General features: G+C 61.0%; 1 protein-coding gene across 7 annotated transcripts in view; it reads left to right on the top strand.

The window, feature by feature from the left end:
* NSD1 (nuclear receptor binding SET domain protein 1) overlaps positions 1-17914 on the top strand; it is a 106122-nt gene extending 88208 nt beyond the window's left edge. For all 7 annotated transcript variants that reach the window (XM_075918713.2, XM_075918718.2, XM_075918715.2 and 4 more), the window contains 2 exons: positions 5947-6151; positions 10434-17914. In XM_075918713.2, the coding sequence (XP_075774828.2) occupies positions 5947-6151; positions 10434-12190 (1962 nt within the window). In that variant the 3' untranslated portion in view covers positions 12191-17914. The remainder of the gene's footprint in view (positions 1-5946; positions 6152-10433) is intronic.
* The last annotated feature ends 253 nt before the right edge of the window (positions 17915-18167 follow it).

Here is an 18167-nt window from a genome sequence, read left to right as displayed (position 1 = left end):
GCCAGGAGTCCTTCCCTGGACCCACGTTGTCAGCCCCCCGCTGGCTCTGGCTCCGGGTAGTGACTAGAGCCCGCTGGGATTCATGGGGCCACTCCTCTAGGTCATTCCCCATCAGCACCTCGGTGGGCAAGTGTGGGTGCACCCCCACTTCCTTGAGGCCTTCCTTCGCCCCCCATTTCAGATGCACCCTGGCTACAGGCACCTTAAACGGGGACCCGTCTATGCCCTTCAGGGTCAGCTGCGCGTGGGGTAGTATCCGCTCCGGGGCCACTATGTCGGATCGGGCCAGAGTCACCTCCGCCCCCGTGTCCCAGAAGCCCGTCACCTTCCTACCATCCACCTCCAGGGGTACGAGGCACTCGCTCCGCAGGGGCCGTCCTGCCCCCACCCGGTACACGGAGAAATCCGCCTCCTGAGAATCAGACCTCCCAGGGGAGGTGCACTGAGCATCCTTCCCCTCTCTCTGAGCTGAGGTTTGCCTGCCAGCCCCTGCCTCTGGGGCAGCCTGCCCTTCCTCCCGCCCCAGCCAGTTAACCCTGGAAAGTCCCCGGTCCTGGGACCTGGTGCACTGAGCCCTCTTGTGGCCTTTTTGCCCACAGCGATGGCAAGTTAGGCTTTGGGCTGTCTCTGTCCAGGCCCTGGCTGGTTCTCTGGGGCGCAGACGACCTGTTCCTTGGTCTCGCCCCGTAGTTGACTCCCTCCGTCGCTCAGCCGAGATCCGGTCTCTGCGCGGTTCTCTCTCTCTCCGGGACTCCCGTTCACACCCGGACCGGCTCTCCGTGAACTCATCCGCCAGTCTCCCGGCCTCCTGGGGGTTCTCTGGTCTCCGGTCCTTGAGCCACAGCCTCAGTTTGGGTGGGCACGCTTCATAGAACTGCTCCATCATGACCAGCTTGAGCAGCTCCTCTGCGGTCTGGGCTCCGACTCCAGACACCCACTTGCGGCAGTATTGCGCCAGGCGGGAGGCCAGGTCCACATAGGTCTCCCGTGGCCCTTTCTGTACCCCCCGGAACTTCTTCCTGTACATCTCGGGGGTCAGCCCGAACTTGTGCAGCAGGGCCTCCTTGACTCGGTTGTAATCCCCTGGCTGTAGGTCCTCCAGCTGACTGAGCACTCCGGCCGCCTCCTGGTTCAGTGCGGGGATGAGCTCCTGTAGCCAGTCAGCTGGGGGAACCCGTTGCAGTCCACAGGCCCTCTCAAAGGCACTGAGGAACCCGTCTATGTCACCCATGTCCTTCAATTGGGCCACCATGAGCCTCTCCAAGCGTCTGGCAGTCCTGGGACCCTGGGGCCCATCCGCACTTGGCGCAGCCGGTGCCCCGCCGGTTCTCCGCTCTGCCATGGCCAGCTCATGCTGCCGCTGCCTCTCTCGATCTTGGCGCTCCCTCTCTCGGTCCTGGCGGTCCTTCTCTCGGTCCTGGCGGTCCTTCTCTCGGTCCTCTACTTCCAATTCCTTCATCCGCAGCTGGATCTCCAGCTGCCGCAGCTCCGCTGGTCTGGCCCCTGCCCTAGATGGGCTACGGCTTGCAGGCCTCCCGGGAGACGCTGTCTCATCTCTCCGGTGGGTTCCAGCGCTCCTCCCCCTCTCTGAGCCTGACACACTCTCAGGTGGGGTCTGGCTGCTTCCCCTGGGGACAAGATCCTGGCCCCGTGGCTGGTCATTCTCTTCCAGCTGGGTAATCAGCTGGGCCTTGGTTGCTTTCCGCACAGGCAAGCCCCTCTCTCTGCACAGCCCCACCAGCTCTGCCTTCAAGAGTCGGGCGTAGGCCATCTGCCCGCTGGGCCCCTTGGTGCAGACTCACCAGTCTAGTGCTGCAGCGCCCCACGATTCCCAGGAACCGCTTCGCTCTGTCTCCAGCACGCCTGGCTCCAGGGCTCTTGCTTCTACTGCGCCTTGTCGCTTGCCGCTGGGAGCTTCATCCACGGGGTGCAGTGCATCCCACTTCTGACACCAGTGTGACGGCGCGTTGGGGGTTCCCCGTCTCCTGCACCCCGAAATGGCACAAACAGACTGTACCAGCCAGTGGAATTGAGGGTGGTTTATTGCTCCTCCAGCACAGCGCAGCACAGATGTAATCTGGTTACAGGAACTGGGCTAGGATGCCTCAGGCCCCCTTGAGATGGGGGAGACTGGGCCCCTAAAACTCCAGCTCCTCTCCCTAGGCTGTCTCATCCATCCTCACAGACAGCCACCAACCAACTAACTAACTTCCCTTGCAGCCCTGCCCCCCCAGTCAGGGCAGCATCCACCTTCCTTTGTTCCTCTCCATGGGGGGTGTCTGGCCCCTGGCTCAACAAGTTTGGCCTTACCTCTGCCTAGCGAGGTTTTCCCTGCTGGGTCTTGCTCCAGACAGCAGGGGTCACCACAGCCCAGCAAGTACCCCCACTACGTCACACTGAGCACTCCATGGTCTCAGGCAATTAGGAACCTGCCCGGTAAGACTGGGACAGACGACTCAGGGAGGAGAGAGTCCGGCTGGTGTCTGCCCTTGGGTGCACCTTCCAGAGGGTGGGTTAGAGCCTGAAGGAGCTTTCAGCTGGTCCTGTCCTGGCTGCTGTCACTGGCGTCTGCGGGGCCTGGAGTGGTATGACCTCAGCTGGGGCCCTGAGCACGTCCAGAGACGAGCCGGAGGGCTGGGTCCAGGCCCTCTCTGAAGAGAGGCCTTCAGGGGCAGACTCTGCCTCCAGGGACACTTGGAGACCACTTCGCCAGCGTCGGCTAAGGCTGCGAACTCAGAGCAGGTGGGGCCCTTACTAGATGAAGGAGGTACCCTAGTGACTGATGATGTGGGGAAAGCTGGAGTACTCAATGCTTTCTTTGCCTCTGTCTTTACGGACACGGTCAGCTCCCAGACTAATGCACTAGGCAACGCCGTATGGGAAGGAGGTGGGCAGCCCTCGGTGGGGAAAGAACAGGTTAAGAACTATTTAGAAAAGCTAGACGTACACAAATCCATGGGCCCAGATTTAATGCATCTGAGGTACTGAGGGAGTTGGCCGGAGCCTTTGGCCATTATCTTTGAAACCTTGTGGAGATTGGGAGAGATCCCGGATGACTGGAAAAAGGCAAATGTAGTGTCCATCTTTAAAAAAGGGAAGAAGGACAATCCAGGGAACTACAGACCAGTCAGCCTCACCTCAGTCCCCAGAAAAATCATGGAGGGGATCCTCAAGGAATCCATTGTGAAGCACTTGGAAGAGGGGAAGGTGATCAGGAATAATCAACATGGATTCACGAAGGGCAAGTCGTGCCTGACCAATCTGATTAGCTTCTATGCTGAGGTAACTGGCTCTGTGGATATGGGAAAGTCAGTGGATGTGATAGACCTTGACTTTAGCAAAGCGTTTGATATGGTCTCCCACAATATTCTTGCCAGCAAGTTAAGGGAATGTGGATTGGATAAATGGACGGTAAGATGGATAGAAAGCTGGCTGGACTGTTGGGCCCAGCGGGTAGTGACCAACGGCTCGATGTCAGGTTAGCAGTTAATTTCTAGCGGAGTGCCCCAAGGTTCGGATTTAGGACCGTTTTTGTTCAACATCTTTATTAAAGACCTGGATGAGGGGCTGGATTGCACCCTCAGCAAGTTTGCAGATGACACTAAGCTAGGGGGAGAGGTAGATACGCTGGAGGGCAGGGATAGAGTCCAGAGTGACCTGGACAGATTAGAGGATTGGGCCAAAAGAAATCTGATGAGGTTCAACAAGGACAAGTGTCGAGTCCTGCCCTTGGGAGGGAAGAATCCCAAGCATTGGTACAGGCTGGGGACCGACTGGCTAAGTAGCAGTTCTGCAGAAAAGGACCCGGGGGTTCCAGTGGCTGAGAACCTGGACATGAGTCAGCAGGGGCCCTTGTAGTCAAGAGGGCTAATGGCATATTGGGGTGCATGAGGAGGAGCATGGCCAGCAGATCCAGAGAAGTGATTATTCCCCTTTTATTCAGCTCTGGTGAGGCCACATCAGGAGTATTGTGGCCTGTTCTGCCCCCGCCCCCCGCCCCCCCCCCCCCACTATAGAAAAGATGTGGACACATTGGAGAGGGTCCAGTGGAGGGCGACCAAAATGATTGGGGGCTGGAGAGCATGACCTGTGATCATGAGGCTGAGGGACTTGGGTCTGTTTAGTCTGCAGAAGCGAAGAGTGAGGGGGGATTTGAGAGCAGCCTTCAACTCCCTGAAGGGAGGTTCCAAAGAGGACGGAGGGAGGCTGTTCTCAGTAGTGATGGGTGGCAGAACAAGGAGCAATGGGCTCAAGTTACAGTGGGGGATGTCAAGGTTGGATATTAGGAAAAACTAGTTCACTAGGAAGTGGGTGAAGCGCTGGGCTGGTTCCCTAGGGAGGGGGTGGAGTCTCCATCCCTAGAGGTTTTTAAGTCTCGGCTTGACAAAGCCGTGGCTGGGTTGATTTAGTCGGGATTGGTCCTGCCTCGGGCAGGGGGCTGGACTCGATGGCTCCTGAGGTCCCTTCCAGCCCTAGGATCCTGTGATTGACCTCTCGAGGTCCCTTCCAGCCCTAGGAGTCGATGAGTCTAGGATTCTGGGATTCAGTACCATGATCTCAAATAAGGTCCTTAGTGGCCTTACACTGCTCCTCCTCCACCTGGGGCTGCACAGGATCCCCATGTCTGGTGACTGAGTTCCCTGTGGCTGCACTGCCCCGATGGCTTACTGCCTTTGGTGGGGGAGTGACATTGGTGCCTGAAAATGCGGCGGGGAGCTGTGGGCCGAAGAGCCACGTGTCTCTGGGGGGACAGTACTGACTCCATTAGAGCGCAGGGCCTCTCTTCCCTCATGCAGGGCGCAAGTTCTGGCAGATCCTCCCTTCTCAGGCCGGGAGCGTCCCCAGACACCCAGCACACATTGGACAGGGCGCAGGGTTTCCACAGCCGGGAGCCATGGCGCTAGGTCTGACCTGTAGGTCTGTGGAGGAAGTCCCCAGCCAGGGTCAGTTTTGCAGGCTCTTCCCTTGCTGCTGGAATCCCCGTGTTCCACGCAGCCCCTCCCTCGCTCCCCGGCTCCTGCGTGGCATTCCTGCCTCGCTCCGGCACACGCCTGCTCCTGGGAGCAGGACGGGGCCTGGCGAGAGGGCCGTGGACATGACTGTTGGACGTTGTTCCTGCTGCGGTGGAAAAAATGCGTGTCAGAAAATCCTTATGTTACTCACCGGCTTTGTTCCAGGCCCACCGCGCAGCCCAAGGGTGGAAACCAGCTAGAGAAGGAAGAGGCTTTGAGTGGAAACTGCTCGGGCAGCCCAGTGTCTGACACCTGCCTTCGCCTGAGTCTCTTAATCCTGCTAAGCAGCCGTCTTGTTCCCACTGTGTGTTAGTTTTGCCCTTGCTAAATACCATGCAGTGAACATCTTCATCTTCCCGCTCAGTGCGATATGGCAGCGGCAACAGCCTCTTACTGCAGTTAAGCTGGATTTGCAGACGTTTGGGAACAGCTGCGCGAGCGGATTCAGTAGCAGTGGCATCCCGTGCAAAGCAGGGTGGGGTGCTTTCCCACTGCTCTCACTGGGGCTGAAAGCACCACTCGCGTCTCGCTCGCTTCAGCCTAGCTCCTGGGATGTACTGGGAGGGGTTTGCAAAGATGGTGCCTGGTCAGTCAGTCCTAACAGCCATGGGATCCCTGTCCCTAGCTCTGGTCCCTTCAGGTCATTAAAGCAAATCTGCTTTTAATTCTTTAATTTGTAAAAACCCAGCCGGAGGTCTGGGATTCAGTAGCCCGGGGATCAGGGCTCAGTTCCGATTACAAATAGCGGCCGAGCAAGGTGAGGCTGGCTGGCCCTGCCATTTAGCTGGAATTGTCGCTGCGCTTTGGGGGGATTCCGTCCGTGGCCCCGTTGCCTTGTTCTGGAGGGTGCATCCGCGTGGCCTGTGCCACTTGCTTGGATCAGCCGGAGGGGAGGGGCAGAGCCCAGTGTCAATCTGTGCACTCTTGCTTGCAGAATCCCCCCAGCCTGACAGAGGAGAAGTCGAAGAAGTTCCGGAGGCGGCAGCAGGTGAAGCGCAGGCCGCAGGCAGAGGTCCTGAAAGAGCGAGAGGACGAGTGCTTCAGCTGCGGAGACGGAGGGCAGCTGGTTTCCTGTAAGAAGACGGGCTGCCCAAAAGTGTACCACGCAGACTGCCTCAACCTAACCAAACGGCCGGCAGGTCAGTAGCGCCTGGCTCCACTCTGGGGAAGGCAGCTGGCTAGCCCTGCCTCGAGGGGAGGGAACACTTGGTTTTCCAGCAGCAGAGGTATAGCACCCCCCAGGAAGCAACTCTATGGTGGACCCCAGTTTAAGAAATACAGATGAATTGATCACTGGCGTAGAAGTTGGAGGTTACCTAGGGACCAGTGATCATGACCAGCGTACGTTCAACACGAGCACACAGAGAGCAGTCCCAGCCAATAAAAGACATTGGGTGCTTCTAAAGAGTTAATTTCCCAAAGCATGGGGAAATTGGGAGCAGTGGAAGCAAAAACACATGTAGGCAGAAGAATGTAAATGAAACTGGAAAGTAATTAGATAGCCAAAAAGCCACAACGCCGCAGCCAAGAAAGGGAAGAAATGTGGCGAAAAGATCATGTTGGAAATCACCAAGAGACAAGCTGGCAAAGAAGGGCGATAGAATACCTAGAAGTTAGGAAGTTTAGAAAAGGGCTAGGAAGCTTAACCAAAAGATGGAAAAATCCATTGCTGGCAGGGCAAAGGCCAGGGAGGAGGGGCTTCTTGGGGTATATCAGGAACCAAGTAAACCCTAGCAGTGGCGTTGGCCAATTGCATGACACAGATGGTAACACTGTTCATAGAAATACTCCTGCTCTGTTTGGGAAAAGCAGGCTGATGGCTTGTCTCACAGGAGGGTGAGAGAGTATTTTCCCATCCATTACGGCTGAGGAGTGCGAGACCACAACTGCCAGGGATATGCTCAGCCAGCCTGTAGGACTTGCACCCAAGAGTCCTAAATGTGGCTGAGGCGCTCCCTGGTCCACTGGTGCTCATTTTTAGTAAGCCCTGGCATTCTGAGGAACCGGCAGTAAACGGGAAGAGTTCGGGCTTAAACCTCTCTGGTGCGGGGGATTTGTTAGCTGGATCAGAGCCCAGCAAGCAGGGGCAGTGCTGCTGGTGCCGCCCTGGGGTTCAGCACCCGTCAGGCCTAGCGAGGTTCCACCTGCACGCGTGTGGTGCCCACATTCCAAAAGGGAGCTGCAGCATTGAGGGGCTAGCTGCTACGGGTGTCAGCTGCTGGAGATGTAACGGCCATGGATATATCCTTACCGCAAGCCAGCAGAGTGCTGTGGAAATAGGTCGTAGCAAACAAGCTGGGTTTCACTCTTGGATGAGAGTACAAGATTGGTTGAGAAAGGGAACTCCTGGATGAATATGATCTGGAGACGGGGTAAACAGGGAGGTGGCAACATTTGCAGACAATAATAAACTGCTCAGGGTAGCTAAGACCAAAGCAGACTGTGCAGAGCTTCAAAAAGCTCTCCCCCAACTAAGTGACTGAGGCTCTAGAAGAACATAATTTGTTGGACAAAAGTCAACATGGCAGGAGACAAATCGCTTGATCATTGTCTTCAGTCCACCCTCTCTGGGGTACCTGGTGCTGGCCACTGTGGGCAGACAGGACACTGGGCTAGATGGACCTTTGGTCTGACCCAGTACGGCCGTTCTTATGTTCTTATGTAAAATGGCAAGTGAAATGTAATGTTGATAAAGTAATGCACATTGGAAAACATAATCCCAGCTAGACACACACTGAATGGGGACTAATTTGGCTACAGCTACTCGAGAGAGAGATCTTGGAGTCATCGTGGAGAGTTCTCTGAAAACATCCCCTCGGTGTGCAGCAGCCGTAGTCAGAAAAGCAAACAATGTTGGGAATCATTAAAAAAGGGATGGAGAATAAGACAGAGAATATCTCATTGGCTCTCTGTAAAACCATGGGACGCCCGCAGCTTGAACACTGGGTACAGACGTGGTCACCTCATCTCCAAAGAGATCTATTGGCATTGGAGAAGGTTCAGAAAAGGGCAACAGAAATGCTGAGGGGTTTGGAACAGGTCCCGTATGAAGAGAGATTAAAGAGACTGGGACTTTTCAGCTTAGAAAAGAGGAGACTAAGGGGGGATATGACAGGTCTATACAATCATGAGAGGCATGGAAAAAGTGAACAAGGAAAAGTTATTTACTTATTCCCACAGTATAAGAACTAGGGGTCACCAAATAAAATGAAGAGGCAGCAGGTTTAAAACAAACCAAAGGAAGTTTTTCTTCACTCAGCGCACAGTCAACCTGTGGAACTCCTCGCCGGAGGATGCAATGAAGGCTAGAACTTTAACAGAGTTCAAAACCGAGCTAGATCGATTCCTGGAGGGTAGGTCCATCAATGGCTATTAGCGAGGATGGGTAGGGATGGTGTTCCTGGCCTCTGCTTGTCTGGAGGTGGGTGACATCACGTGAGGATTACCGGCTGTGATCTCTCCCTCTGGGCACCTGGCACTGGCCACTTTGGGCAGACAGGACCCTGGGCTGGATGGCCCTTTGGGCTGACCCAGTATCCCCGTTCTTCTGTACCTGACAGCAAATCCACTCCTCCCAGGCATCCCCTCAGGCCCTGCCCCCGCGCCCCAGGGCTTGTTCCCCCCGCCAGTGGTGGCGCAGTGTCTCTGCCGGTACCTCAGCCCTCTGCTGGGGTCACCGCCTTCTCGCCAGCCCTTCTGGTGTCCCACTTGCCCCGTCTCTGATTCTTCTACCCTCTCCAGCTCCATTCCTCAGCCTGTCTTTGAGGTTCAGCCTTCAGCCGTCTGCACAGCCAGCTCTGCCCCTTTCCCTGGGCACTTCCTGCCTTGCCTCTTCACTTCTCTGGGCTCTCTCTTCCCGGTGCTCATTAGCCTGGGGACGACTCTCCTGCTCCAACTGGCCTTCTGACTCGGGGCCCCCTTGCTCAGGGGTCGGGGCCTGCCTGCTAGCCGGGCTGGCTTCGCTCCAGGCTCTGCAGCCCCAGGTTAGCCAGCCTGTTCCAGGCCCGCTGGGGCCTCTCGCAATGGCAGCGAAGCCCAGATGAGCTGTGCTGAGAATTGGCCAAGGAACCGGTGCCGGAGACTATTCGCGGACTGCAGGGGTCCTGGGCCTCGGCAGAGCTTTGGTGCTTAGCCCCCTGCGACCTGCGGCCTGGGGCAGTCTGTGTCGAGCCAGCCCTGCTCGCCGTGCTCGGGAAGCCCCGGGGCAGTGCGACAGGGCACGTGGCTGGCGCTACAGCGCGCGGCCCCTTAGGGACCAAGCAGCCCCACCTGAGTTCCCAGTCCATGCGCCAGCAGCACACGCACCCCTGGCCTGGGCTAACCACAGCAGCTCGCAGGCCGCCTCTCTACACAGCCGCGCGGAGCCGGCCCGGGGGGCCACGCCTTAAAAAGGGCGCTGGGAAATTGAAAAGAGCCAGGTGCGATCTCCGGCCTGGGAGACCAGCCGAGTGGGAGCCGGGATGCCCATCCCCTACACAGAGGGATGATGGTGGGCTGTTGCGGAGGAGGGACGATGGGATGGAGGAAGCGGGGGGGAGGATGACGGGGGGTGGAGGGACGATGGGCCGGAGGAAGCGGAGGAGGGATGACGGGGTGGAGGGATGAAGGGCCAGAGGAAGCGCGGGGGCGGCGCGGAGGAAGGATGATGGGCTGGAGGAAGCACGTTGTGGGGGGAAGGAGGACGGGGGGCAGAGGAGGGCCAGAGGAAGCCGGGGGCGGGGGGGTCGTGGCGATTAGGGGAAAGCTGAGCGACAGTGGCACAGGCCCTGGGCCGGGAGCGGCTCCGGAGAGGAGAATGGCCTAACAAGGAGCCGTGGCAGGTGCCTGAAATCAGCCGTGCTCCGGCTGGGAGTCAGCCTGGTTCTTGCCCGGGGGCACAGCCGCCCAGGCGCGGTGATCTGCCCGAGGCCCTGCTCTGGGGTTCGGTGCAGGAGCTGTGCCCGTGGAGCGGCGGGGGCAGCTCAGAGCCACGGAGCCTGTGGCCGTCTGCTGCGCCCTGAGGTGACCGTTTTTCTCCAGGGGACTCTGATCCTAGCAGTGGGCGAGAGTCCCAGCCAGTCTCCTTAGACCCCGGAGAAACAGGCCCCTGCCTCCAGTGTTCGTCCCAATCGCCTTTCCCCACCAAGGGGGGGAATTCCCTCCACCCTAGCTGGAACTGGGCGCCCCGGGGGGAAGGGGCTCCAGACGTCACATCTTAGCCCTGGGGGGTGGGGCTCCGGACCTTCCCTCACCTTTGCGCGGGGGAGGGGGGCTCTGGGGTCCATCTGGACTTGCTGTCATGGCTGCAGCTCCACGGCCCCTGGAGGAGGCACAGAGCATGGCTGGCAGTTGGGCAGCAGGTCTCCGCTGCCCTGGCCCTAGCTCCCCCCGGAGCTATCCCGCTGCCCCCCTAAGCTGCCTTCTCTCCCCTGTGTGCTGCAGGCAAGTGGGAGTGCCCTTGGCACCAGTGTGATGTGTGTGGCAAAGAAGCAGCTTCCTTCTGCGAGATGTGTCCCAGCTCCTTCTGCAAGCAGCACCGGGAGGGCATGCTCTTCATCTCCAAGCTGGATGGCCGCTTATCCTGCACGGATCACGATCCCTGCGGACCCAACCCTTTAGAGCCGGGGGAAATCCGTGAGTATGTGCCTCCCACGGTACCGCCCGCCAGCTGTCAAAACACTCAGCCCTCAGACCACCAGCCTGCAGTCGTGGGCCTCAGACTGCCGCCTTCCGACAGGCTGCCTCTGGCCGTGGCCCTGCGGCTGCAGCCCTCGGACAAGCCCTGCTCCGCTGTGGCCCTGCGGCTGCAGCCCTCGGACAAGCCCCGCTCCGCCGTGGCCCTGCGGCTGCAGCCCTCGGACAAGCCCTGCTCCGCCGTGGCCCTGCGCCTCCAGCCCTCGGACAAGCCCTGCTCCGCCGTGGCCCTGCGCCTGCAGCCCTCGGACAAGCCCTGCTCCGCCGTGGCCCTGCGCCTGCAGCCCTCGGACAAGCCCTGCTCCGCTGTGGCCCTGCGCCTCCAGCCCTCGGACAAGCCCTGCTCCGCCGTGGCCCTGCGCCTCCAGCCCTCGGACAAGCCCTGCTCCGCCGTGGCCCTGCGGCTGCAGCCCTCGGACAAGCCCTGCTCCGCCGTGGCCCTGCGCCTCCAGCCCTCGGACAAGCCCTGCTCCGCCGTGGCCCTGCGCCTCCAGCCCTCGGACAAGCCCTGCTCCGCCGTGGCCCTGCGCCTCCAGCCCTCGGACAAGCCCTGCTCCGCCATGGCCCTGCACCTCCAGCCAGATGATGAACCCACCGTTGTGTCCCTAAGGGTTCAGCAATCAGAGAAACCTCTCGCCACGGCTGCAGGCCAGCAGCCTCCGCCCTCGGACGAGTCTCCCGCTGCTCATCCGCTCTCCAGTGAGTCACCAGCGAAGGGCCTGCACCCTCCCCTGCCCTCGGACGAGTCTCCCAGCACTGCTCCGCCTCGGTGGCCTGGGCTGTTGGATGAGTCTCCTGCCCTTGCTCGGATCCCGCAGCCTGAGCTGTTGTGTGAGTCTCCTGTTCCTGGCCCGCAGCCCCTGCTGTCAGGGGAGGCGCCCGGCCCCGGCAGCCTGCAGCATCAGGCATTGGACAGGCCTCCTGCGGCTGCAGCACCGAGGCTACTGCTGTCTGGGCAAGCGCTGAGGCCGGTGGATCAGAACACCCAGCCCAAAGCGAGGGGGGCCGCAGTGGCAGCGCTGGAGCCGCAGCAGAAGGAGCGAACGTGTTTCCCTGAGCAGCAGCCCGCTCGCCCTGCAGGGAAAGGTGCGCCACACGTGGGCCAGGCCCCTTGGCCCACGGAGAAACTGCAGACGCGGGAGCTGACGCACTGGCCTGCTGGGAAAGTGCTGGCCCCTGCAGAGCAGCCCCCGCATGCCACCGAGAAATTCCCGCCCTCTGAGCCAGCTCCTCCGGCTGAGCGGGAAGTGGGCTCAGCACGCACGGAGCAGGCCCCTTGGACAGCAGCGAGGTTACAGCCCCCCCGGCCTGCCAGGGAAGCCCCCGCGCCCTCCGAGCAGGCTTCGTGGCTTGCCAGGAACATTCAGACACTGGAGCGGGCCTCTTGGCTCTCTGGAAAAGCACAGATGCCCCTGGGGCAGGCCCCTTTGCCTGAGCAAAACATAGTGCTGGTCCATACCCAGGGCTCTCCCAGGCAGGGACTGGCTGAATCGAGCCTGAAGTGAGGCTAGTGCCGAGGCAGGCAGGGTGCAGTCGGTCAGTTTGGGGGGGTTTTCTTTGGCCCAGCTGCTCCCGCGACGCACGCAGGGGCGCTTCCCGAAAGTGGCAGCGCGAGCAGCCTGTTCCTCGTCCTCCTGCAGAGGGTAGTGTTGGAATAAAGAGTCCGCTCCGCACAACCCTGGTCCCGTTGCACCTGACCGCTCTGTGGCAGCAGAGTGTGCACTGCGCCGGGCCGGGCCGTGGCACAGTCACTGGACACGCTGCAGAAGGGAAGGGCTTTGCACTCGTGATGCTCGGGTCCCCTGGCCGGCGTTGCCGGGGGCCGGGCTCTCCAGAAACGGGAGGCTGTAAAGCGGCGGGCTCCCTTGGCGTTAGTGGAGGTGCCAGGCCCGCCACGCTGCACCTGTGGCTCGGCGATATTCCACGCTGTGCCGGGAGGGGGGCGTCTCTGGAGACGCTCTTTGCTTGGATGCTTGCTCGGGGCCTCAGTCTGTAAGCGGGAGAGGCAGACTTGCCACCGCAGGTGCAGTGCTGGGAGCCCGGAAGGCAGCTGTGGCAGGTGGAGCCTGAGCAAGGTCCTGCTGGATGCCACGCTCTGCCTGGGACAGGGTTCCTGCTCGACCTCAGGGGCTCCCAGGAAGGGGTCTCTGCCCCTGCCCTCGGCACAGGCAGCTGTATCCAGAACGGGCTCGTTAACCACCTCCCCCAAGCAGACCTGGCGGGCGTGGCCTAGGTGGCCCGTGTGGTCTCACGAACACGGGGCTCGAGCGCCTGCCCCCCCCGTTCCTGCTCGTGCCGGGAGCGTGCCAAGGAGATGAGGCAGAGACTGCTTGGCCCTGAGCAGGTAGAACTACCACGGGGGGGCGGGACTGCTTGAGCCTGTTCCTGCGAACCCCTGCCCTGGGACGGCACCGCGGCCAGGCAGTCCGTCCGTGTCCCCCCGCCCCCAGCTTCGGCCCCCGCATGTCGCTTTCTCTCCCCAGGGGGAGCCCTAGTTCCAGACTTGCCCCGTCCCGCTGCTCCAGGAGAGGGCAATAATTAGCTTAGTGGGTTCCTGAGTCGGGGGAGCAAACCCCGATCTATTCTCCTTTCCAAAGTCAGCTCCCAAGAGGGCCCAGCCCCAGGTGTGTCCCCCCTTGCGCAGTGCCGGACTGGGACAAGCATATAGAATCGGAGTGGTCAGGGCTGGTTTCCTGGGTCGGCCTGCAGGGCCTTTCCTGATCTGCCAGGCTGGGGGAGGTGCAAGCAGCTGTTTTGTGGGACTCCTGCACTAAGGGAATCAGGCCGTCTCCTCAGAGATGAGATGAGAAACTAAGGGCATTTTATTAACTTTTAAAAATAAAAACACAATGACAAAAAGAGGTGCCGAGGTTCAGTGTGCTCAGTATTTCCCGCGAGCCGCTCGCTGCCTCGCGGTGGCAGCCCTTCCCGCGAGCGGGACTGTCGTGTGCGTAGGATGTCCTGTGTGCCCGCCGCCCTGCCAGCAGCCACACTGCTCTGTCCTCCCTGGTTTTGCGATGTCGTGTGTTCTATTGACTAGTTACTTGTTTCATGAAAATAAACTGTGAATCTCTTTGGTGCTGGCTCTTTCACATCTTTGCAAGTGGAGCCGTCCTCGCGTACAGGTCTGAAGGGTCGCCCTGCCAGGTGAGTCGTGCACTCCGTGCTTTCGCAGCGCCTGTTTGAATGGTCAAGTCGCTGGGCCACGCCCCAAGCCCACAGCCGAGCGTACACCATGCTTCTCTTCTGTGGTCCCGTGTGTCCAGCCACCTCTGCACATGGCAGGGCTGTGGCCAGAGCTCAGCGCCGAGAAGGGGAGGAAATGAGGACGCTGCTGTGTCTGGCGGAAAGGGCCGTGCAGGCTACTGCTGCTTGGAGTGTGCCCGCCCCAGCCGTGCCGCACGGAGGGTTGTGCTGGTGGCTGTGTGGCTGGTGATGGTGACGGCAGCGCTGAGTCCGAGTGCTCTTACCTCTGGATATGACCCCGGAGAGAGGCCCACCCACCGCCCAGGAGGCCTCTGGGAGAAGTAACGTGGTACCTGCCCCAGGGTTGTTGCCTGCCGGGGAAACAAGAATCACCGTGAGGGGCGGCCGTAGAGCTCGCCAGCACACACTGGGCTGGCAACATGCCCCTTCGGTCCATTGCCACCTTTCAGAATGGGACTCGTGCAGACACCGCAGCACCCCCACACCTGTGCTCACACGGGAAGCCAAGGGAAGGGGCAGACAGCTCGGTCAGGCCGTTGCCGTAGAGCCACGGCTCTAATGGCTGCAGCAGCGCCGGGGCAGTTGGCTTCACTGAAAGCAGGAACTCTTCCACACTGGTGAGGACAAGTGCGTTGGACCTGCCCCTCCCCCACTGGTCTGAGCCCTGCGCGGCTGCAAGGCCCGGGGCAGCTTCTGAGCCGTGCTTCCTGGTGGCAGGTTCAGAGAAACTCTCCAGTAAGCTGCAAAACGGCGGAGACTGTCCCCACCTTCCCCGCGCTGCGGGCGTGAGACGGAAGCGCAGCCTTCGGCGAGCTCCTCCACGTGCCGGACCCGGCCATCTTCCATTGCGGCTCTGCCCGGGGCTGCGGATCACCTGCCTCGAGCGCCTTGCCTCGGCCCCGGTTGCTCACGCTCCGCTCGGTAGCTAGAGCTTTTCAAGTCGGGTAGTGGGGATCAGGAGGCCTCACCCACCTGCTTCCCCTAACGGCCGTGGCGTTTATGCCCAAGCCCCCTGTGTTGCTGCCGTCCAGTCTTGCTGTCTCCCGGAATCATGTCCCATCCAAGTGTGAGATCTGCTACCACCCTCTCCCCCAGGGGCTCGGCCGTCCCGGCAGCTCCGACGCCGCAGGCACTCGCCGCTCTCAGCACACGACGCGGTCGAGAAAGAGACACTCCTCAGAAGTGACAGATTTGCTGTCAGAGCAGAGCATGCTCACCCCGGCCCCAGCCTTGGGCTGAGGGAGAAGCCACGTCCCAGACCAGGTGCTCACGGCCAAAGCTGGCACTAGTGCTACCAGGAAATACCAGCTCTTGGACACTGCCCTCAAAGATGGCACGGACAGCAGCATTCTGTGCCCAGGCGGGACCACCCTGAACAGCCAGACCTGGCCCTGCACCGACAGATCCCTCCACCGAGCAGTGGGCCAGACCTCGCAGGCCTGCTCGAGTTCCTGCCTCTGTGCGAGTTGGGAGCGCCTGACCCTGATGGATCTGGCGCCAGCGAGACGCAAGTTGCATGTCGCACCACTAGCAGAGCTGACACCGGGAGAAGGTACTGGCGGCTCCGCCCCTCAGCTTGGATGGCTCTGGCGGAGGGGGAGCAGCTGACAGTTGGCACCAGGGCAACCGGGCCCTCCTGGGCAGCCAGGAACCAATGACATCGCCTTGTGGGGTCTTCCCTGTTTCTCCTGAGACCAGACTGGAGTGCGGGGACTTGCAGAGCCACGCTGCAGACTGGTCCGTCTGCCTGTCGCTGGATTAAAGGCACGAGGAACTTTGGAGAAGGGCTTCTGGAGCCATCCTCAAACCTCTTCCAGGGAGGTGTGCTCCCCGCCCCTCAGTTCACAGCCACAGGCATGGTGGCCTCTGGGGCTGAGGGCGGGAGAGCCCTGGGGGGGCCCAGAAGCTGTCTGGGCACTCGGCTGGAGTGAGGCGGCAAGGGGTCACCTGGGGACTGCCCAGCCCCCGCTGTTAAACCGGAGCCCTAAGAGCCACCAAGAAGGTGCCAGAGCTAGAGGGCAGCAGCCACTGCTGCATTGCTCTCCCCTCCGGATCCTGGCATGCCTGCCCCCCACCAGCTGGCTTCTGGTGGGGCAACACTAGCCTCTGCCTGCTGGAGCAGCAGCATCTCAGCTGGCTGCACAAGCCCGTCCCTGCCCCATCAGTGAAATGCCTCACTCGCGCTGTGGAGTCCCCAGGGTGGGAGCTGCTCAACACCCTCATTTGCATAGCTAATGAGCCGCCATTTTTGCAGAAGAGGCTCTTGTGCTAGGAGTGTCCACACGGCCCCCTCGCCGACTGGGTTCAGGAATAACGGCGTTGTGCAAGATCGGTTTGCGTGCAGACAGCCCTGGTGGCCGGGTTCTTGGGGGGTTCAGGGAGCCCCGCCAGGAAGTGGCCTGATGCTCCATGCGATGGGCCCCGGCTTGCTGGCAGAGGGCTCTGCTGCTGCTCCTGCCTCCCTCCGTCAGGGTTTAGTTACAGCTCTCACCCCTCCCGTGGGAGCCAATGTGCCCATGCGATGCAGGGCCCTGCCTTGGTCTGTTAACTCCAGAAACAGTCTTGTGAGCCCCCTCCCCCGTCCCCAGCGCTGCCCCGTGAGCTGCTGAGCTCCCTTGCGCCCGTGGGAGAGGGCAGAAGACCCTTCCCCACGGCTCTTTGGCTCCATGCAGAGAAGTGGGCTCTGTCCACGACCCTCCCGTGGATTTCCGGCGGCTGGCCGAGCCCCCTCCTGCTGAGCGGTGGGCATGGGGCTGAGCCGTGCCCAGCGCCTCAGAGAAAGCAGGGACGTTCTTCACCCTGCAGGTGCTTTCAGCTTGGTGGGCACAGCAGCCCCCTCCCCCGCTTTGGATGCTCTTGGGATTTGGGGGGGGGCCCTTGGCCTGTGCCTAAGGTGACACCAGGCCCCACTGACCTGGCTCCTGGGCGCAGGTGTTGCCTCAGCCCATCCCTCCAAGGCCAGGCTCAGGTGCCCACCCACAGCTAGAGGTAGCCGGGGCCTTAGTGACCTCCTTTCCTGTGCTGGTGCTGAATCCGGACGCGGTCTTGCCAGCAGCTGTCCCCCAGGCTCAGCCCCCAGTGAGCTCTGTGCTCCCTGCACTGACAGCCCACCCCCTGGGGCTGGAGAAGTGGGGGTGGGGGGCCTGGCTGTGCTCAATCTACCTCGGAGAAATGGCGACGTGATGGTGCTAGGGCCCCTCGTCCCTCACAGGCCTGGGCTGAGGCTGGGGGCTGCTGTGGTGCTATTGCAGTCAGCTTGGTGCAGGGCTCTTCCCCTGCATCCCACGGGCACCGGCTGGCTTCACGGCTCGGTTGTTTGAGCCTTGGCGGTCAGGGCCGTGTGCCCATGGGCAGGCACCTGAGAGAAAATCCAGCCCTAGGGCGCTGTGCTGCAATGGTCCAGGGTGGCCTGGGGCCTGGCCCTCCCCAGCCCAGCCTATGCTGAGCAGGGCAACAGGAGCATGGTTGCTGTCAGCAGGGCAGGCCGGGGGTCCCCCATTGCTCTCACGACCCTGGCGCTAGGCTTGGCATGGCCACAGTGCTGCAGCCAGGGGCTCCTCCGCCCCCCGCTAAGTTCACATCTGAGCAGCACATGAAACAGGGGCGCTCAGCTGGGCTTGTATGAAGCTGCTTTAAACACGGGGCCACTTTTTAAAAAGCAAAGCCCCTGCCCCCGCAGCCAGCACCCTGGGCTTCGCCTGGACTCCGGCCCGGGCATGTGGCTCGCGCCGAGGAGCTACAAGAATATGCACAGGGGTGTTCCTGGCGGGAGGGACCGAGGGCTGCTGAGCTGGACAGTGGGCAGGGCCCCTACGCTGGAGGCACTGGGGATGGTGCCAGAGCAGCGCTACGGGAAGGGGAGCCGGGGCGTCTCCGACCATTGGGCCATTTCACTGGGGCCCCCAGGCTGCTGGCTGTGTATGTGAAACGTATGCTAATGACGAGGGGTACCCAGGCCCCGGCTGTACTGTAATTCTTTGTATAGAGAAGAACCAATTACTGTAAAGTAAAGTTTAACTTGACTGTGGCCTCCTGTGCGTTTTGTCGCAGCCTCTGAACACTTGCCAGACGCTTTCCCTGGGCACCAGGGGCAGGGAAGTAGCTCCCGCCAGCCCTGGGCTGCCGTGTGCAACAGCCCGGCGGGGCCGAGAGCGCATGAGTCCTGCAGGCCTTAGTGCCATTGCTGGGGGCGAAAAGCAGGGCCACAGGAGCCTCCTGCTGCAGGAGGGGCAGAGCTTTCACCCGCCCCCCCGGGCCAGGACACAGGACCACTCG

The sequence above is a fragment of the Pelodiscus sinensis genome, chromosome 16 (assembly GCF_052426305.1).
Source record: "Pelodiscus sinensis isolate ZL-2025 chromosome 16, ASM5242630v1, whole genome shotgun sequence".
NCBI lineage: Eukaryota > Metazoa > Chordata > Testudines > Trionychidae > Pelodiscus > Pelodiscus sinensis.
The sequence above is the reverse complement of the archived record's forward strand: the minus strand, read 5'-3'. Positions and strand labels throughout refer to the sequence as shown.